This window comes from Plectropomus leopardus, chromosome 7 (genome assembly GCF_026936395.1).
Source record: "Plectropomus leopardus strain MGB_pleo_1.0 chromosome 7, ASM2693639v1, whole genome shotgun sequence".
Taxonomy (NCBI): domain Eukaryota; kingdom Metazoa; phylum Chordata; class Actinopteri; order Perciformes; family Serranidae; genus Plectropomus; species Plectropomus leopardus.
Window position 1 is genome coordinate 16,320,624 of NC_142182.1, and position 22,319 is coordinate 16,342,942.

General features: G+C 42.6%; 1 protein-coding gene across 5 annotated transcripts in view; it reads left to right on the plus strand.

The window, feature by feature from the left end:
* srgap1a (SLIT-ROBO Rho GTPase activating protein 1a) overlaps positions 1-20,394 on the plus strand; it is a 97,201-nt gene extending 76,807 nt beyond the window's left edge. For 2 of the 5 annotated variants that reach the window (XM_042495663.2, XM_042495666.2), the window contains exons 16-22: positions 1,899-2,004; positions 2,182-2,406; positions 4,916-4,995; positions 9,808-9,988; positions 11,572-11,709; positions 16,535-16,904; positions 17,719-20,394. In XM_042495663.2, coding sequence (XP_042351597.2) covers positions 1,899-2,004; positions 2,182-2,406; positions 4,916-4,995; positions 9,808-9,988; positions 11,572-11,709; positions 16,535-16,904; positions 17,719-18,126 — 1,508 coding nt within the window. In that variant the 3' untranslated portion in view covers positions 18,127-20,394. Of the gene's footprint in view, positions 1-1,898; positions 2,005-2,181; positions 2,407-4,915; positions 4,996-9,807; positions 9,989-11,571; positions 11,710-16,531; positions 16,981-17,718 lie in introns of all 5 variants that reach the window. The other 3 variants (XM_042495667.2, XM_042495668.2, XM_042495662.2) reach the window with 3 other exon arrangements.
* Positions 20,395-22,319: the final 1,925 nt, after the last annotated feature.

Consider the following 22,319-nt stretch of genomic DNA (forward strand, 5'->3'; position numbering starts at 1 on the left):
AAGATGTCTGATAATTGTTTACTTGTAAGTTTTTGCTATTGCTTTTCCTGGATATGTTTTATTATGTGACTGAAGCACTGGCTCAAGTCTCATTATTATTATTTGTCAGTTTCCACTATGATTTCAGGATCTATAGTAATAACTTTATTAGTTATCATAATTAGCAGCATTCACACAGTGTGTATTTTTCATCAAATATAGTCCTCAGATGAAACAGTTAAATTTACCGTTTTGTAATCAGAGTGGCTATGACTTGTCTCTGACACTTTGTGGTTGTGCTCCTCTCTGGTATTTGGTCAAGTACTGAGAAGGATATTATCTGTCGTAAATGGCACAGAGCTGGCCACCCTTACAAGATTGTAGTGGAATGTTAAATGTCCGCAGCACTGAGTAGCATTTGAATCCAGAACTGAATCTGCACTCAAGTCCTCATAAGAATAGTCACATTGTCATTTTGCAGTGAGTCAGTCTACAGATCAGTCAGCTCTTTGTGTGGCTTTTTCTGATCTTTTAAGACATTACATGGGGGTCTCTTAGCCTCTGTTGAAGCACAATTGAACATGCGCAGAGTCACATGCGCACAATGTGTGCTGTAATGCCTCGTGCAGCTTTGAGCGTGCCATTTGTGTGTGTTTTTATGTTTATGCAGGCTTTTGTGTGTACTTGCGAGTGTGTGAAGTGTGTCTGTGTGTGTTTCTTGGGTGTACTTTTACACATTTGTGCAGGATGAGTGATGGGGATTCCCTGTTTACATTCCCCAGCTCAACATGCCAGTGATTGCAGTGTGGGCTGAATGCCCAGCAGGCTCCATATTAAAAACCCTCTGCTTATTCCATATGGAGCAGCTCAGACCAGCTACAGGATCACTTTTCCAGTTAACTGCTCACAGTTGACAGTTTTTTTTCCTCACCACAGCGGCATACTGCGGCAACAGATTTCTTTCATTTTGGAATTTGCAGTAGGGATGTTTTGCGTGGGTGTTCTCATATGTGTGTTTGTAGGTGATGTGTAAGCGTGCATTGGAGTAGATCTCTGAATAGTAGCTTCTGAAGTGCTCGGGAACCTTGCAGAATCCTAGTTAGGTATTCATGAAAAATGAAATACATCACAAGTATCCCAGAAGCCCAAATCCCAGATGGCACAAAGTGGCTGGAGGGTGACAAGGCTATTTTTAGCAGCCAGCCGAGCCCCAGCTCAGCCAAATAAAATAGGCTGCTTCAAGTGCCACAGCGGAACAAATGAGATAGTAATGAAAGACACAAAGGTTGGCAGTCGAGCGTGTTGATAAAGCACAATAGGATTTTAATGCTTTGTTTTTGTTTAAAGTTAGGAAAATGTTCTCGTACTAAATACGTTTGAGACAAAGTTCCTCCTTTATCTGTAATGTCCTCAATTCTGCATAACAGAAGAAGAGAGTGACATAATAGATAATGCAATAAATTGGTCTTAGAAAGACGCTGTTTTCATTTAGGAAAGGAAAAACTACTGAGCGTGCTTGTCATCAGGTGCTAACGATGAGTGCTGACTTCCTTCTCTTCTGCCTCTCTGGTCAGCAGGACAAACACAGACTGAGGTGAAGGTCACCACCACGGAGCTGATACATTTCCCGTGGCCTCTATACACACACATTTTCCATATCACTGCATTAGTTAATTTTTGCTGGTCCTCCAGAGACTCGCAGTAATTCTGATAAGTAATTGGCTCAGCTTCAATATGCTCAAATATTTATATGCTGGGATGTGGTGATGTGATAATCAATATGTGATTAGATAGATGAGGGGTTGCATTTGGCATGCAGCAGACATGAATGGACTGAAACAAAGCATTTTTTGTTAATTGAACCATACTTTTCTTTTTTTCTATATTAACATAATAATCTTTTTTTTTTTCTGCTCTAGGAATAGACAACCTGTATGAGAGAGCGCTGTACATCCGTAAGATCCTCCTGACCATTCCCAGATCAGTCCTCATCGTCATGCGCTACCTCTTTGCCTTCTTAAACCAGTAAGTTAATAGACACTAGCCAGTAAATGATTAAGATTGCCCCATTTTTATGAAATGCCATTCTTAGTGAATGAGAGAATAGAGAATCCATTGCTGAAATACTTTCCTCAGTGCTGTGTCCTTTATCACTCAGCCTTAACTCCTTGTCCCCATCTCTCCTTTCCTTCCTCCCTCAAGCCTGTCCCAGTACAGTGATGAGAACATGATGGACCCGTACAACCTGGCCATATGCTTCGGCCCCACACTCATGCCCACACCAGACAGCCAGGACCAGGTCTCCTGCCAGGCCCATGTCAACGAGATTGTCAAGACCATCATCATCCACCATGAGATCATCTTTCCTGATGCCAAAGAACTGGATGGGCCCATCTATGAGAAGTGCATGGCTGGAGGAGACTATTGGTGAGGATAACGCATTTAGCTGCTGTCAGCCATCAGTCACTGGAGCCCATCATCCTGATTTAAAAGCACCCAGTCCTCCACCCACTGTCCAACCCTCATCTGTCCATCAACACCAATAAGAGGGAATGCATTGCTGTAGCGCTTAAAAGTGGTACAGTTTTAGTGGCCAAGTTTGTTGCTGCCATTGTGAAGGTTTTCCGCTATCACTGATTAGTGTCCACTTACATCTGCTCAGCAGACAGCTCTTTTATTCCTCCGTACCAGCAACGGCAGTGGTGGAAGCCACTACATTTTCAGGTGGTCCGTCTAAACGTCGGTATGTCCCATCCTCGTGAACACAATATCTCAAAAACGTCTTGGGGGGATTTCTTCAAATTTGGTACAAACATCAACTTGGACTTAAGAATCAGCTGATTAGAATTTGGTGGTCAAATATCAAGGTCACCTCACAAAATATGTTTTGTCATAAGTGGCACAAAGGCGAGGCGGTAATTCCATTTTTTTTCTTCTTTAAAATCAATACAGAAGTCAGGTCAAAAAGTGTCAAAACAGCATGAAGTTATGAATTACTTACATAAACATTGAGTGCAAAAATCAACCTTGTACCTTCCCTCTCTGTCACTCACACTCTCAAACACACACACTCACACACACACACACAGCAACACTCAGTCCTTTGTTCATTGGTGTTACTGTGTGGACATTGTTAAAATCCACTTCACTAGACATGGCCCAACCCTATTTGCTATGGATTACTTATCCATAGATTAAGCATACATTGAGTAATTCTTCAGGTCATGGTTCAGTTTCATGTTAAAAATGGGTTTGAGTTATGAGACTCACACTTGCTGCTTGGCCACTCTGTCGCTGGTGTCTGAACGTCAAGTTGTGGGTTATTCACGATAAAACAGGAAAATGGAAACCATTCTGATGAGATCACTTCATGCAGCTGCAAGGATTTCCTAAACGACATGTAGGTTTGAGAGTGGGACAGACACCGGTGGATTACTTCTCTTACCATGAATGGAAAGAGGCACGCAGCCAAATCTCTTTCATTAGGGACTCACTCAACATGCAGGTATGCGTAGTGCTGTAGTGCTGCAGCTGTGTCAGTAGTATGTCAGTGGAGTTGATTCGAATAATTACACTCACCAATTATGTGTCTGTGGTTAAGGAACATGACGAGGTAGCGCATGTTTCACTGCTGACTTTAAATGGTGGACTCTTTTCTAGGTGAGACAGGCTGAAACAATCACTTTAATAACCCTGATCACGGCAGAAGGAAAAAGAAAGGTCACCCGGCAGGGAAAGGATGATTAGGTGAATTGCAGCACAAACTGGAGTCAAATAGATCAAACCTGAAGCTGTTTGAAAGCTCCACATCTGTAAGCAGTGCTTATCACTTGTTTAGTCCTCTCTTTATCTGTCTCTATTTCTTCTTCTCTATGCCCTTACGTCACCACAGGCTGACAGGGATTTATCCCGGGCCAGAGCTATCCATCCATCTCAGCACGACCGTGTCCCCCACCAGCAACGCACATGAAGCCCTGGGGAGATTTGTTGTCTTGGCTGCCTCCCCTTCATGGAGAAGAGGAGGCGGCTGGTGACATGCTAGCATGGGGAGGAGTCACTCAGTTCCTGGCAGGGTTAATCTGTGTGTGGCATTACCACCAGCTCTCAGCATGATGCCAGAAGAAGACCATTTAGAAAAAGAGGCCCAACCACAGACAGAGGATTTAAGCCTCACACAGAATAATGGCCACTATTTGAACTTCCTCTTGGTCTTAATAATTATAAAAAAAAAACCTCTCTTCCTCCGTGTCATATTCACTGAAATGAAATGTGACTGTCGGGGTTAAAGCAAAAGTCTTATGTTTTCAAGCTGAATTAGGAGATAAACAAACAACTTAAATTTCTCAAAAGAAAAAAAGTGAAAGACAACATTCATGCTTTTTTTTCTATTCTGAAACAGTCCCTTGACTCCTGATCCTGCCGAAAGCTGTGCCAGTTTGCATGTTGTCCCCAAGCTGTAATTTAAAACCGTAACTTAAAAATGAAGCCAGCATGGAAGTGCAGTTCCTTGAATGGCCACTTGAGGCTGGCTGCAGAAGTGAGTCAATTTCCCTAGACATCCATGTTAAAATGCCCAACTTTACAACAGAAATAAACATGTAATTGTACAGGGGGTGAATTTTTAGATGACTCACCCGTTTACATTTTATTAAGGCTTAAGTTATATATAATTAAAGGCATGGCTGCTTTAAGTAGCTAGTTGGCTGCAAGGCATCACTACAGTCTATGATCAGATCCACCCTTTTTTCCTCCACAGCTCAAACCTCTGGACCCAATATGGTCACTTTTGGCACAAAATAAACAAGATGGCAATGGCCAAAATGCCAAACTCAAGGCTTTAAAACAGGAATCCAAAAACCAATGAATGATGTCACAATAACAACACCATATTTTATATAAATTATATATTTACTATGTCTTTGGTTGTCCCCCACAGTGAGAGCCCCTACAGTGAGCATGGAGCCCTGGAGGAAGTAGAAAACGAGGGAGGGACAGAGACACACACCAGTGAGGACGGTAAGTAACTATACAAACTGAATGTAAGAATGTAGTGCATAATAACACAAATGGGTTGTATTTGTGCATTGGTCCACTTTGCACTATATTTTACCAACTAAACACCATTTTTAAACAATACCATACACTGAACATTGAGTTAAACTTAACAATAACACCATAACACACACTCATTGGTAAAGCAAAATGCTGTACTCTCCTCTCCATACACTGTGCCTGTATTGAAGCTTTCCCTTGTGTCTGTGGTACTTTGAGGGTTGAGTCCAGCTCTCCACAGCTAATCCTGCCTTTCAGCCTGTTAAATGCAGTAACCTTGAAGGGCCAGGGATCTGGGCACACAGTGATGGACGGCTATTCATATTCTAATGATTTCCTTCTCCCTCAAGTCCTCGGGACACTTCCACATCCCCCTTTTACAAATTCCAGGGTGGTCCATACCAACTGGACCCCTTTGAGAGAGAAATCGTGTTTTCTAAAGCTCCCAGTCTTGGGTTTAAATGTTCAATTCCCTTCCTTTTTTATGTGTATGTATAATAATAGAAAATGTATAGAGGGAGTTTCAAAAGTGTCAAGTTTTAATAGCTTTCCAAATATTATACGGTCTGTGTTTTCTCAATATTAAACTACATTTCCATGTGTCCAAGAGAAATATGAAGTTTTTTTTTTTAAAAAAACCAACAGGCTCATGTAGACACTGGAGGATATAACAGACTTCTCTCAGACACGGTGGGATACTGTAGATTTGTGTGATCAAACACGTGGTCCTTTGTTCAAGTGAAATGAATACCAGTTGGTCTGGTCCAAATCAAATAGTGAGGGAGTTAGCTGAAACCAAAATATCAGCTGGGGTCAGACGTCGCTGTTAACGTCCAGTGAAAAAGCAGAAAAAGACAATAAAACTTCCAGGTCATTAAAAAGTGATAAATATCCGTGACAGAGAGCTGACCAGATGTAGACAGTGTGAGCCAGAAAGACTTTGTATCTTACCTTAGTAACAGTCTTCCCCAAACCTGTTTCCATGGTGACAACTGCCCCAATCCTGTCTCCTTTTCACACCCAGAGATGATTTTAGGAGCTCCCTGTCACCACTCGTCATCAGTCTCCGCAGAGAGACTATGGGGATGTGGAAGATCTCCTCGTCAGCTGTTAATCACCCTGCTTCTAAATGAAATTCGTCATCTGGATGTCCTTTATAAATAAAAAGGACATCTGATCATATAAGAAAACTTCCCTCTGTGAGGTTTCACACTGTAAAACACAGATGGCAGCTATCAACTCTTTGAGTAATTAATGGAAGATTATGTTTTCCAGAAATCCCTTGCTGCCATGGTTTTGTTCCAAAATCTGGGAGGATGTCCTCACTAACTTGAGTCCCTCCCTGCTGAGTCTTGAACTGTGGTCAAGTTATTGTCGTCAGTTATTTTTAAATCCCCATGACCTCATTTGGATTTCAGACATAAAAGCAAACCTATTTTCCTGTTTGCTTACACTTGATTCTGCAGACTGAAAATAGTTTATGTTTACTCTCTTCTCAAGGACTCAAAATGTGTTTGACCTCTTTGCCCTCAGAGTAAGTGAACACGAGACAGACGGGGAGAGGAGTGAAAGTCATTCCACATGTTGGCATAAGGCAACATTTCCACTGCATGGTTTGATTTAACTCATTTTTTGGTACAAGGTGCTTTTCTATATTTAGTTTTCCATTGTAGATAGTGCCCCCTCAGCACGACAAGCAGAGGAACGTCTGTACTTCATCACTTATAAGGTGCAGTGTACTGCCAAGTTTTGTGGCCTTCCATTTTTTTTTTAATCTCGGTCGAGTGACCCAAACCATGATAGTTCCCTAACCTTAACGAAGAAACCCCTTTACTGCAGAAAGCCCTCAAGGCAGTATTCTCCCAACAGCCAATTTACAATAGCGTGGCAATTTAAAGAATGGCCGGTTTGTATAGGATGTTTCATGTTACGCAATAGACAATCCTTGAGACGATTCTCTTTAACCAATCAGGGGTCTGCTGTGTTTTAACTCCGCCTTCTAGTATCGGCTAAGCTAGCTTAGAGGTGTTAAAAAATGACCAGGCACTATCCACATCTTTAATGAATGACAAACTTTGGAAGGAGAACCCTACCGCACTATGCTAGCTGTGTTGTCTTGTCTCGTTGGTGCAGCCCCTTACCCCAGGGTGTTTTACGATGATTAGGACACATATATAGATGATCTGTCCAGATTTACACACAGAAAGTAAGGCCAAGTGATTGTTGCCTAAATCACACTAAACACTAAAAATGCAACCAATTAGTCAATATGTTTCAAAATAACATAAATGTTAGCTAACTCGCTCACATCACCGTTATGGAAAGGTGCCGTTCGATAGAAAACAAACAAACAAAAAAAAAAGGTGCAGCAAATCGATTTGCTCATTATTATGCTTAAAGTTGTGCAATGTAAATTAAACAGGTTTTGTTAACGGGCCAGTTTATCTTCGCTAATAATATGTGAATATTATGGTATATATATGGTGAAACAAAACACTTAAAACTTCAATGAAATGATCAAGCAATAATTTGCCGCCACCCTCACCCCTGCAGTAACTCTTTAAGTTAAATAACTTAAATGTTAACTTATAAGTGTAAGTTAACCAACTTATTTTCTCTGGTTGTCTCATTCTTATAAGTTAACCAGTAGCCAGTAAAAACAGTTTAAGTATACTTTATAAATATCAGCATGTTGTCATTGCTCTCAGCATGTTTCTGCTCTGGGCGGACACACTTGACGTGGCTGTCATGCCTGGAGATTAACGGCCTGATTTAGAGTGGCACTTCTCGCACATCATCAATACATTGATGTTCTATCTGCTGGTAAATCTGCTACAAGGTCAAAGGTGAACTAACTGCTACATTGATTGTATATCACTTTGCAGGAGTGTAGCAGGGTGGCCTTGTTGTCAAGGGCCTGAGGCATACTTTATATTGTAAAGGGTAGTGTATTTTACTGTGGACAGAGGGTCATCCATTTACCCATAAATAGTTGCATCTAACCCACTTTCATCCTTTCAAGTCCAGCATGAGTCTCCTGCTCTGTTTGTAGCCGCAAGTACCTGCTGTTAATATTATTCTTTAAGAAAAAGGGTAAATTGGAGAGAAAAAGGAAGAAAAAAGTGTTTTATACCCTCTCCTATTACACTGATCCTTACCATATTACACACAAGGCTCCTGCTCTCCTATTTCTATGTATGAACATGAATGTAGAGCAACATCCAGCCTGACTCCGCTCCACTGGCTTGTGTAAGACGTCTGACAGTTTGTATCTCTTACACCACAGGCCTCCAGCTCTCATGGTTCAACATTTCTTTAACTCCAGTCGCAGTGTGAGTGTGTGTGTGTAACCTCGGGTGGTTGGGTCTGAAGCGATTCTGAGTTATAATTGCACAACATGACAGAGGGGATCCTTTACCGCACCAAGATTTGTGCTTTCAGCAGCGGCCACGTCATTGCAGAGTTGGTGTGTGTGTGTGTGTGTGTGTGACTTGCATAAACATTTGCAGACCAGAGGAGAATGGGTGGACAGATGGATGGATAGGTCAAAGTGAGAGAAAGACTTGGAGAAAATGAAGAGGAAGAGAAATCCCCTGCACCGATAAAGGTCCTGTCAACTTTATTAACACCCTTGTCCGCTGCAGTGCAGCCCAATTAATTCAGACAGTAAAGTCCTGCTTGTCACATTTTATTGGAGCCACGTCACATCCACCCTGTCAATCCTGACAACCAAGTGAAGCAAGGAAGGTGGCAAGTTAAAGGTTTGGAGAAAAATGGAATAGAAGTAGATGGAATAGGATGCTGAGAGAATTGAAGAAACCTCCTCTGTGTTTCCTCTCTCACGTGGCTTCTCTGCTCCTCCGGGAATTACTTTCAAGCCTCTGTGAAAGATATACCATGATGGCTTTTCACAGCTGATACAAGCTTTAGCCATTTACTCTGTTCCCGGTGTATAGAGCCTGTGTGAGGGTGAGGCTGTGTCTGTCCAGGGGGTCTGTCTGACTTAAAGTGAGATGGGAGCAGGGCAGAGGTAGCAGTGAGGGAGGAATAACAAAGCTATTTTTAGACCCGTGTTGCTGTAGTGCATGCATATTGGCTCCGAGACGTGTATCTTTCTGAATAGGAGAGATGAATGTAGCAGTTGTTCAGCACACAGATGTTTTCTTCGGGATAAACATAACTTTAAGACTGATGAAAAAATGCAGTGCAAATAAATCAAAATAAAGTACAATGTGACTGCTCTATCTACCCCCAGTTATAACTGTCTGTAATAACTTTTCCTGGTATTCCTCATGTTCATTGCCCACATCACTGATAAAGGACTGTACTTGTACAGTTATTGAATAGGTATCAACCCAGTCTAATGATCCATGCAGAGAGTGACATGCCCCTGAGTCATATAGATCTCCTCTCAACAGCTTCTATAAATATCCGACTAAAGCTCCTCAGGGCCTGTTGTTGCCCCGGCCTGGTGTTGTGGTGCCGGGTTACTATTGACTACAACCAAAATACCCAACTGGCTCAGCACACTTGAGCTCCATGTGCACAAACTGTTACACATGAGCATCCTCGTGCACAAGCATGCCAGTATTAAACCTGACTAGACTCTCCTGCATCAGAGCCAACATATTTTTAAGTTAAGATTTTTATTTCATAGGACCGCACCACTTGTATCAGTCATTACAAATGTCTGCACATGCGATAAAAGCTGTCTCTATTTAATGTCTTTTCCCTGTCTGACATACCTGACCTGTCTAATCCTTTCTCTGTTGACAGAGGGCGAGCCCATTGAAGCCATTGCCAAGTTTGACTACGTTGGGCGCTCTTCCCGAGAGTTGTCCTTCAAGAAGGGCGCCTCCCTGCTGCTGTATCAGCGGGCGTCAGAAGACTGGTGGGAGGGACGGCACAACGGCATCGATGGCCTGGTGCCGCACCAGTATATCGTGGTCCAAGACATGTGAGTTATTTTCAATGAGCATAATTTTAGATATGACCAACTCATGCATCAATGTACCAATTAATGTCAAACTTATGAGAGTAGATTATGGCTGAACGACATCAGATTATTCATACTGATAACAGAATTAAAAAGTGATAATTAATCTTGTTTTAAACTGCTCAGATCACGTTTAAAGAGGTAGTCTCTTTTTGAGGGAGGTTATGAATTTTTAGACTATACATTTTCGAGAAAAAAAATCCAGTGTGATACACACATGTACTAACATGCAGAGAAGCTTAGATTACAACACAGAGCTGTAGCCTGACTTTTTTCTCTTTTCAGGATGCCATTACTCCACTATCTTAATATAGCAAATAGTAGTTTGCTGTTGTATTAATGTTATGAATGTCGCATACAGAACCTTTAAAGCAAAACTTGTGTTTTTAGCCTCACTAGCAGCATGCCTCCATAGATAGCAATGTCTGTGTGTTGATTGGTCAAATAATTTGGCTAAAATATATCAGCAACTACTTCATAGATTGCCCGCTCTGTGGAGAATACTTCATTTTCATTCTCAGTCTTCAGGTTCCTCAACCAGCCCTTCTTTCACTGTCTCCCATACTCAGCACTAACAAGCACACACTCTTCCATGGTGACTATTGGTGCCTAATGGACTGGATTCACTGTCTCGTTAGGACAGAAAAGAATCACTCCAATCACTTAGTAGCTGGCCGACAAAATGGCTATTTAAAATGCCTTCCCCTCCTTCCTCTCCTGTTCTTTCCCCTGATGTTGTCCCGTCACTGTGCCTCTATCAATAATTCACAAGGAGGGGCACTGCTGATGGGGTGTCCTCTTAGTTAATGAAAGAGCAGGGGAATTTACAGCTGTACGGGTTGTCCCCAAGCGTAGTAACATCCTGCTCTCTGCTTAAACAGAGCAGGCTGAGGAGTGTAACAGCACACAGGGTTGTGATCTTCACTTCTCCCATAAAAGAGCCCAAAATAAAGCATTCAGAGAGGCGTCTGAGAGTCCACATCAGCACAGGATGTCTATCTCAAGGCTCGATTGTCCAGGTGTTCAAACTTTCTCGTGTCTGTCTGTAAATTTTGTTTACTGCTGCGTCTGCTGTGGAGAGGTGCTCGTCCTTGCTCTGTCTCTGTCTGTGTGCATTCATGTGGACACACTAAATAAGTGACAGTGTTTTATATCGGATAATACACATCATCAGAGGCAGCCGTGCAGCTCAGCAGCTCTGATTACTGCCACCTGACAGGCACCAACTGTAAGCAGTATCCAGTCACACACCTCACTGAAACCCATACAGCTGGTTTATGTGTGTGCGTGTCACCACCACAATACATCACGGAAATACAGAGAGGCCGAGGAATATGACTCATCTGACTCTCTGGACCTTGGGGGGGGTGGGGTGTAGGCATGCTGACTCACAGGAAACTGATATCAAATACTGTCATCGTAGAATGGTGCAAACATGAAAGATCGACTGATTTGCTGATTTCTCCTCTTTTTGTCTGTCTGTTTTTCTGTCACTTCCTCTTGCTCATTTCATGTCTCAATGTCACCCCGTCTCTGTGTCCCAGAGATGACAACTTCTCAGACACTCTGAGTCAGAAGGCTGACAGCGAGGCCAGCAGCGGCCACGCTGGAGATGATAAATGCTCAGGAAAAGACATCGGCTCGCCCTCTGACACTAGGATCTCTGAGGCCTATATTACCAGGTGAGTTCCCACACAGCTGTATGGCTGAACTATTGCACTGCTGTATCTCATGTACAGTTTCTATAAAGGATCTGGAAATTTAAAGTCTTTGCATTCTCCATACAGTTCACACAATTCAGTTGGAGTTTTTCCCAGAAAAAAAAATGCTCTAGTGTATTAAAATTTATGTGTGTCATGTGTTTGTGTGCACTGTACAGCTGTTCTAAAAAGGGAACATTAGCATGAGAAATTAAAGACAGTGCTGCTGACCAGATAACGAGCAACCTTTAGACACTTCATGAAATGGATATCCAAAAGAAAAGATGTTAAATGACAAAAAGATCTTTACCAAAGGCATAAAGGTTATTGCAGTATTCTACAATAACTGTGTTCATTATAAATATGGGTATTTATTGCACTCAACAGTGCAGGAGATATTTTAAGGCACGCTTTTTTTTTTTTTTTTTTTTTCAATCAAGCGTCCCTCTGTGTTAATTAGTGCCGGTCCTCCTGACTCCACGGTGACCAATATATGACCACAACACATCTTGGACTTCACATCGGCTTTATCTAATGAAAGACGGCCAATCCAATAATGACCAACCGTCCAGCAGCATGTCTGGAACAACTTCAGTGTTGCATCATCTAAGATGCTTAAATAGCTCAGGGTGTGAATACTAACACGCACACACAAACTCCAGACACTTGGAAAATGAACAAACTCTTTTTTTCATCGAGAGACTGGGACTTGGACAATTGAAAATAATCGTCATTTTCAAGCTTATCCTTCAATGGAAGCTAACATTGCCAGATGTGTGAGAATTGTCATATTTGTGCAATCATTTTGCCCTTGTTGTGTTTTACTGTGGGCCTCTTATAATCCCCCCACAGTAAAAAATCATAAATAAACCAATACAGGGTAGCCACCTTTTAAACCTATAAATAGATAGTCATTTAGAACCATAACTAATGTTGATTAGGCTATTTTAGAGTTAGAAGATAGTGTTTCTTTCATTATAAGTCCAAATATGTTTTGCACATTCTGATCAGGTAGTGATTGATTTGGACTGAGCCATGCTAGTTTTAAAAAACTGATAAACCAAACTGATGTGGTCAGATTTGTAGCCACGTCAAAAAGTCATTGAAACACACATTTTTACGCCTGTCCATTGTAATGGTTTTTCCTCAAAATACAATCATTTTAAGCCTCTGGTATGGTGGTTTAACATTTCCCATCTGGCAAAAAGCTCGCGTTGAGAACAATTTAACAGCATGAATCTGATTTGCCTGTTACACGAGCAAGACTGAATGAAGCAGGAGAGACCTGCAGTGTTACATATGCTGCTTCCTCCTGTCAGTCTGTATCCTCAGCTCACCTCTGTCAGCTTAGTGGCTGCTGGAGGAATCGATTTCTTCCACTCTCTTTTATTATGATATGATAGTATGAGTATTAAATACCTGCAGCCATCAGCTGGTCACCCAGGAACATACTGTATAAACACATGCACAGGGAGGGATGGCACACAGAGACGAGACACACACATATCCAGTCACACCTCAGACTTTTTGGCAGCGTCTGCTGGCTATGGGCCAGAATTTTAGTCACCCCGCTCTTCTCTCCAGTGCTGCATTTCTGGTGGTGGAGTAAGCGACCTTGAAGCGCCTGTTACTCGCTCTTGCCAAACACATGAACAAATGCGATTTTATTCAGAGCCACACTCGCTCCCCTCTACCTCACTGTTGAAATGTTGATTCATCCTAGAGGCAATATTTACACCTCTGCAGGTATTTGTATGCGAATGGAAAATATATTTGAATGAATCATCTTTTTCACATCAGCCGTAATGAAGCTCTGCTGCAACACTCTCTACCTGTCACCAGCCTCCCAGGTGACCGCCACCTCTCTATTCATCTTCTGTCTATCCCCACCACTCACTTTTCTACTCTTCCATTCTGACAATCCTCATATGTGTTGAATCATTTATATACTGAGCTTTATTTAGATATTTCTCCTCTCCTGGTGTTCTCAATCAACAACACACTCACCAGATGGGACCTCTAGTCGAGTCTGGCATCATGAGTGTCAGTAAACAACACAATTAAGTTGGTGTTTCTTTAAATAGAGAGGATGCACATTTACAGCATCATACTAAGTATCACAGCTGCTCCGTTTTCTGTTTTGAGGGTGACAAACTCCTGGAATGCAGTGTTATTTACATTATTATTATTAACTAAGGCCACATTAATAAGGGGTGACAGGTGTCAGTGTGGTGACAGCTTGCAGAGAAAGTTGCAGTGTCTGTTGTTGTAGACTCTTTGGTCCCAGAGGGTTGCTGGTGTTATGAATGTAGACTGCTCCCCCTGCAGGTTGTCAGTGGTTCTTGCACTTGTTTACTAATCCACATTTCTCACTGCAGTCAGAAAAAAAAAAAAATCTTTCCAGGCACACAAGCCCACACCGCTTCACCAATGAGTCTTAATTTTTCATTAATTGAATTATCATCAGCAGCTATTAATACTCTCAAGTTTGTTTGTTTTTGAGCGCATGGATTCATATTTATTTTGTTCACACCCCAGTGTTTTGCAGTGTGTGAGCAGGATTCACAGTCTTACATAAACACACATTTCCGTTCAGATTGAGACTTTCTAGTTTATCTAGACGAGTCTGCGATGAAATGATGCGATCAGGGAGATGAACTGCAATACAGTGGCTGTACGCGAAGAACTGCAATTACATTCTTTGAGACCCTCACGGTCCTTCATATCCGTCCTCATTATTGCTTTTTGTTTAGCGCAGTGATGAAGCTGCCTGTAAATCTTAACGAAAATGGCTGAGACAGCCTTCATTAGGCAGACGTAAACTCTCAAATGAAGCTGTTTGCCTCTGAGAAGTGATTAAAGGATGAGTAATTCACTGTGTGTTCATTATCACAAAGAACCAATAATGCAGAATTAAAATGGTTAATCTGGCACCTATCAGCTTTCAGATGTTATTGATTTAATATTTCAAGTTGTTGCCGCTTCAGAAAATGTCTTACCAACTAAAAAAACTTTTTTTCTTTAAATGAGATGACATGCAATAAATATAAGGTAACTATAATATTGAATTCTTTAGATTAAATTCAAGTGCTTTGCCAGCAGTCACACTCAGATATCTTTTTTAGTCATCTAGCTGTGAGACTGAAAGTGATGATAACTGCTTTGATTAAACATTACAGCTCTTGACTCAGACTGGCTCTTGCTACTGTAGCGCTTATAGTCATAAATATGCAGAGCGGAGCCTATTAGAGGCACACTGAGCAGGATGTGCTGCTCTATTGGCCTTTTATGGAGCTAAAGAACCACTTCAAGGAAGGAGATGTTACTGTGGAGAAACATCATGCATAACTCAGCAAACACGCATCTCTGTGAAGGAGTGTGTGCCTGATTACACACGTGCATTCATGTCATGCTCCATCCCTCCATGTTTCAAATGTATGTGCCATGTCAGGTGTGTATGGTGCTGTGCTGGTCCAGGTTCAGACAGAGGACAGCTGTACTGCTGAGGCGGTAGCTTCTCCCAGGGAGCCAGTTTTGTTGCTCTGACAAAACACAGAACTCCCTCTTCTGGCTGCTCGCCAGGTCCACTCTACCTACTGTTAGGATTTCTCTTACACTAGAGAGGAACCGAATGCAATTTTCTCCGCAGCTGATACTGATTTCTAATTTTTTAAAAGTCAGACCGTTAAGTTTTGGCCTGTTACAGTTTTCTGTCATTTTAAGAACTACATTTTTGTAGCTTTTTTTGGTTGAAAATTCAATACTGTATTCATAATAAAACACTGACTGTATATTGACTTACATTATCTCCCATATTGTAGGGAGTTACAGGACCTTCTCAAACTCAAAACAGAAAGTGCTCCATGTTACTAGACAGAACTTTTATGCACATGAAATCCAACTGTTGTTTATTTTGGTTTTCTAACTTAAACAACTCAAAAACATACAAGAAAAACACTAATAATAATAATACTTCATATAAATATACAATCTATTCATATACAGACAATGGGGCTCATAACTGAGTTTTATATTTCTTTATCATCTTATTTTTTATCTATATTTCTTTTGTATGTTTTGTATGTAATCATGAATCCATTAATTGCTATCTATTAACATGATTATAAAGGTGTGGGTACAGTAGGCTTTCTAACTCCCAGTGCTGCAGCGACACTGTGCACGACTCAAGAGGAGAAAGAAAGGAACAGAGAGACCCCCCGCGCTGCTGGCAGAGGAGCCGGTCTCTATGATTACTCTGAAGAGCCTGCATAGAATGGATTACGTCTTTAAAAGTTATTATAACATTTTCTTATCACTTTTTAGAAATAAAGTCATTTCTTAGAGGTGTGACAAAGCATATATATTTGACGACCCGGGAATGACAGTAGTCATTTACTTGTTTTGTCGCTGTGCACACGGCGTACGCTCGTAAATTTGAACAAGATGGCAAAAGATCGATCATATCTGAGACTGATCACCGGTCATGGCAGATCAAGTTAAAACATTTCCAATTCAGTGCATCTTTAACTTACACCACTGATGATGTATAGTTTTTTCCCACAGTGGCAAATGTTTGATGAGAATGCGTGCCCACATATTGGATTATAGAGAACTTGTGCATCCAGTTTGGAGGCTTTTCATGTCTGAAGGGTGACTGTGATAACAGAGTGAGACCCAAATGAAGCCCTTGAATAAATGCAATAATTTAAAGCTTTAATTGTTGAAGACAAAGCAGCTAATCCAAATAGACTTTGTTGTAATTTGCTTTGTTGTTTTCTCTCTCTGCCCCACTCTTTTGTTCCAGCAGGCATAAGAAAAGATCAGACCCACCATCTCGACGGCCGCCTGCCCGCCCGAGTGATGTTCACTGCATGGTGCATCCCTCCCAGCATGGGCATGGAGGACATGGAGGCACCCCGGAGATGGGCTCCCCAGTTCTTGGCCACTTCAGTCCACGAGACATGCTGCGGAGTCGCAACCACATGCCCATGGACAGCCCTGAACGCCGGCGCCGCACTGGCCACGGAAGTCTGACTAACATCAGCCGCCACGAGTCGCTGAAGAAGATGGAGAGCCCCCCGATCCGCCGCTCTACCTCTTCAGGCCAGTACACAGGCTTCACTGATGCCCACCACCACCACGGCGGCAAGTCCCTGGATCCGGAGACCATCGCACAGGTCAGCGCGGGACGAGCGGCGACCCGACCGCAGCTCCCTCCACCATCAAAGCCCTGCCCTGCCCTGTAAAAACATAGTCAGTCCCTGTCTTCTGCTTCCTCTGGCTGCAACTGTGTCTGTGTGCTAATTACACGCAAAAGACTAGCTTCACAGGCAGACAGCAGGGAGCATAGCTCGACACTGGGACTCATCGCGGTATTTCTACTGTAGTCTTGCTTGTGTGCAAAACAACGAAATATGAAACACTAATAAAAAAAATATCCTTGCCTTATATTTAAAAGCAGACATCCATTTTGTGTCACTGCTGATTGGAAGGCTGTGGCTCTAATTTGTTATCACATAGTTGAATAGTAAAGTAAGTCACAGAGAGCACTTTAAACTGTGCTGAGCTGTCTGTCTGCCTACTGGGAGCATGCTCAGACGAACATATCTTGTCATCTCTGCATCTCCTTCGCTACCAGAGACATTAGCATGCAGAGGGAGAGGTGCTGGTGCAAAGTAATACTCTAACTCTCTGCATGTATAATGCATGCTTGGTGTTTTCTCGAAAAACTGTCACTATGGTCCTCTGTTAACATCGGTTTTTAAGTTTCCTACCTAACTGTACTCTACTTTCTCAATCTCTAACATCTTTGCTGTTCATATCACCTCTTATTTCATTCTCACTTGTTTAAATTCTCCTTCTTATCTTCTCTTTTAGTTTCATTTTTAACTCAACCTTACTGTCTTAATGCTTCTCTCTTTCACCGGTGTTATAATCGTCCTTCAGTATCACCCCCCTCTTTGCTTACACTCCTCTCTCTGTCTCCTGCAGGACATAGAAGAAACTATGAACACTGCTCTGAACGAGCTGCGTGAGCTGGAGCGGCAGAGCTCAGCCAAGCACGCCCCTGACGTGGTGCTGGACACACTGGAGCAGCGGCAGACTTCTGCCGGCAGCGGTGGAGGTCCCACACCAGCCAGCTCCAGCGAGTCCCTCAGCCCCATCCACGGCGTCATGCTGCGGTCCACCGTCAACACCGAGCCACCCATCCGCCGCAGCACCAGCTCCTCCAGCGATACTATGAGCACCTTCAAGCCTCTGGTAGCGCCCCGCATGGGGGTGCAACTCAAACCCCCTGCCTTGAGGCCCAAGCCCATGGTGCTGCCCAAGTCCAGCCAGGCCTCGCAGCCTCCGGCTACAGCTGCTCAGGACCCCTTGGACAAGTCCTGCACCATGTAACTGACAGGGATGTAAAACAAAAACCCTCAATCAACTTCAAGGGGGCTGCAAGATGCCAGTGTGTAGTCTTCATAGACACAACAACAATTACTAGCTAAGAGCGTGTAATATATATGGACCTGTACAGGAAATTATGCTTCCTCGTGGAATGATGAAGCAAGATCATAAAGAGGACTTTGACAGGATCAGAGAAACTCATGTAGGAGTGTGACAGATTTGTCAGTTGTGCAGTCTCACTATGTGCACAGTTAAGTGTTAATATACCTAGGTTAATGTTATCTAAGAAATGTCTTTTTCTAAAAAAGAAACTCAAACAACAAATCACAAAGGCTTCCTTCAAGGTTTTAGAAAATGTGTACTAGTTAGTTTACAGACATTTATGAACAAAACACGCTGCATGTAGCTCCTCTGTTTACCACTGAACCTAAAATGGAGCTTGGTGAGAACTGTAGTGACCACAGTGGCATTCTCACACATAGACTTTTTATTTTGTTTTGCTATGAAGTAGGAGGGCCACTGAAGGTGACTGGTTGAAAGGCCTTATTGACTTTGAGATGTAAGAGATTTCACGTGTTAAATATTCTAAAGGTGCTGTGACTGCCTGGATGGAAACAGTTTGAAGGTTGGACTGATTACGGGCCTGAAGAGCCCTTAACAACTAACGGTACTTTTTTAAATAGATAATAGTGCTGATAGCATTGTGCTTTCTTTACTAGCGTGTAAAGTCTGCAACTTTTTTTTGGCAAGGCAAACCGTCTGTTGTGTCTCAGAAATGTACAAAGATCACCTCTGTGCTGGATTCACTCAAATTTATTAACACATTTCCATATTGCCTGGGATAAGATATGACTATTGGATAAAACCACTACTTTAATATGAACTCTGTTTGAATTTGATGCAGTGTTGAAATCTTGCATCAATAACTCATGATGCAGGCTTAAAATATGCCTAATAATAACTTATGCCTTTGCATCTGTATAATAAATAGAGAGCAGTGTTGAAAAAAATCATCTCCTGCCTACAGTATATATAACACATATGCTATTATACAGTGTGGAAGCTTCTTTATGCCTTGCTTGGCTTTATCTACCCAAAGACATGACTGTACAAGTTCAAAGCATGGATTCTGACCCTCCATATGATGTAGTAGGCATTCTTCATATTGACTCGTGTATAGACTCATGGCAGCGCCATGTGGGAGCGCTGCCGGTAGCCATGGACCTAATGACTGTTAGTGTGAAAGCCTCCTAAAATCCCGCTTTCCTGTGCTTCTGTAAGTACAGCAGCTTGCTTCGTGTCCCTACAGTCCGTTTTATTTTTGGTGAGAATGTCAGTAACGTGTTTTTGTATTGCTCTCTGACTGATTTTGGCACTCTCTTCTTTGATTCTACGCCTTTGAGGATAATGACACTCTAAATGCCACGTGGAAAACAGGAAGAAGTCTCACACAATCAGTGATGAACAGCTTGTGTATGTCCAGATCGAGTAATAATTTCAAACGCAATACCCCCAAAAGCTGTATATTTGTCATGTCATTGTTTCATAATAACCTCAGCACTGTAGGAATAACAGAACTGGGTGCATGTCCTGGGAGTGTTTGGCTCACATAATAACACAAAGAAAAGACTTCGTTTTGAATAAGCAATGCGCTCTAACAGCAGGTTTACACTTGACTTGACAGATATTGTGTGTATAAATAATCAAAAAGATGATTAATTTCTGAATTACTAACTTTCATTATTTTTATAATCATTTTTGTTGCGTTTCTGGGTAGAAATGACTTAGAACAAATGATGTAGAATAAGATGTCCAGAGATACAGTATGAAGCCAGTTGTAAAAATATAAAGGTGTGCTTTTGTCACTATGTTAACATAAACAGTAGGACTCAGTGATGCTGTCTGTAGGCTTTAAGCTACTTTGTGGTGTTCTGTACATCTGTAGTATGTACTTGTGAAAGTGCCTTTGAAGATGTTTTAGAGGAACTTCAGACATTCTATACTGTTGCATTTTCATGTCAGGTGCTGTGTTTGTTTATTTTTTTCTTTTAAGAAAATGCAGTGCAGGAAGAAGACACATGAATAAGTAACAATGCCATTTTCCAAACAGTTATATGACAGAATGGATAATAAATAAACATCTTACCCATTGTGACATTGCACTTTGATGTAAATAACTGTATATATGACATGTAACATCATACCGTGTAGGGTTCTTTGAGGGCTTATACCTCGAGGAATTTCTTTCTAATAAAGGAAATAGTTTGTCGAGTCTGGGGTGGATTTTTTTTCCCCCTTCTTTTCATATTGAGTAACTTCAACTGCATTTATAATCAATGGTGGCAGAAGTATTCAGATCATTTTCCTTTGGTAAAAGTAGGAATACCACAGTGAAACACTCCATCCATCCATCCATCCATCCATCCATCCATCGCTGTCCATTTATATCAGCAGGCTGAGTAAAGCACTCCAGCAACACTTTCTAGCTTCTCCCAGGGGACCCCTTGCATTACCAAGCCAGATGAGATATATAATCTCCCCAGTGTGTTCGGGGTTGGCCACAGGGCCTCTCACCAGTTGGACGTGCCCAGAACACTGCTGGCATCCTGATCAGACGCCTAAACCACCTCGGCTGGCCCCTTCAACGTGAAGTAGCAGCGGCTCTACTCTGAGCTTCTCCCTGATATCTGAGCTCCTCACCCTATCTCTAAGGCTCAGCCCAGCTGCCCTCCGGAGGAAACTCATTTCAGCCACTTCTACCTGCAATCTCATTTTTCGGTCCCTACCCAGGGCTCATGACCATAGGTGAGGGTGGAAACGTAGACGGCCTGGTAAATTGAAAGCTGTGCCTTCCAGTTTAGCTCCTTCTTCGGCACAACAGTCAATGTGCAACTTGCACATCAGTGTAGATGTCGCATCAAACCGTCTGTCCATGTCACGCTTCATTCTAGCCTCACTCGTAAACAAGACCCCGAGATACTTGAACTCCTTCGCTTGGGGCAGCAACTCTCTTCCTACCCAGAAAGGGCAATCCACTGCTTTTGGCCAGAGAACCATTCCCCCATATTAGGAGGTTCTGACTCTCATCCTGACTGCTTCAGCAAACCACCCCAGTGCATGCTGGAGGTCACGGTGTGATGAGGCCAACAGAGCCACATCATCTGCAAAGAGCAGAGATGTAATTCTGAGATCTGTAAACCGGGACCCTTCCTTCTGCCAGCTGCGCATCATAACAGGATCTGTGACAAGTGACACACCTTTAGCGGAGGCCAACACCCACCGGAAACTTGTTTGATTTTACACCGAGTACTTAGACACAGATCTAACTTTGGTTATATAGGGACTGGATGGCTCATAGCAACGACCCTGGCACCCCGTATTTCCTGAGTACACCCCACAGGACTCTTTGAGGGACACCATCATAAGCCTTCTCCAAGTCCACAAAACACTCGCAGACTGGATGGGTTAACTCCCACGACTGCTTCAGCAGCCTCGCAAGGGTATAGAAGTTGTCCACTGTTCCACAAACTGGAAGGAACCCGCATTGTTCCTCCTGAATCCGAGGTTCGATGATTGGTCGGAGCATCCTTTCCAGCAACCTAGAGTAAACTTTCTCAGGGAGGCTGAGCAGTGTGATAACTGGAGCACACCCTCTGGTCCCCTTTTTTAAAAATGGGAACCACCACCCTGATTTGCCACTCCACAGGCACCTTACCCAACCTCCATGTGAAATTGTCCAAAAATGTCCAGAGCCTTCAGCATCTCAGCAAATCGAATCCACACCTGGCGCCTTGCCGCAGAGGAGCTTTTTGACTACCTCAGCAACCTCTACCAAGGAAATGGAAGAGGGTTCGCCAGAGTTTTCAGACTCTGCCTTCTCCATGGAGGACGGGATGGCCGGGTTCAGGGGTTCCTCAAAGTGTTACTTCCACCGCTCAACAGTCCAGATCAGTAGTTCTCCCCCTCTGATAATCACAGCCTGAGACAGGCCCTGCTTCCTCTTCTGGAGACGTCTCACAGTTTGCCAGAACTTGAGACTGAAAGAGATCTTTTGCCAATGAAGCTCTGGTACCAATCACACTTATGAACGTCCCAAAGCTTAAACATGGTGTTCATTATGGATGATCCATGACAAGCACAGAAGTCCAGTAACAAAACATCACTCGGGTCGGATCCAGGTTTCTCCATCGTTGCCC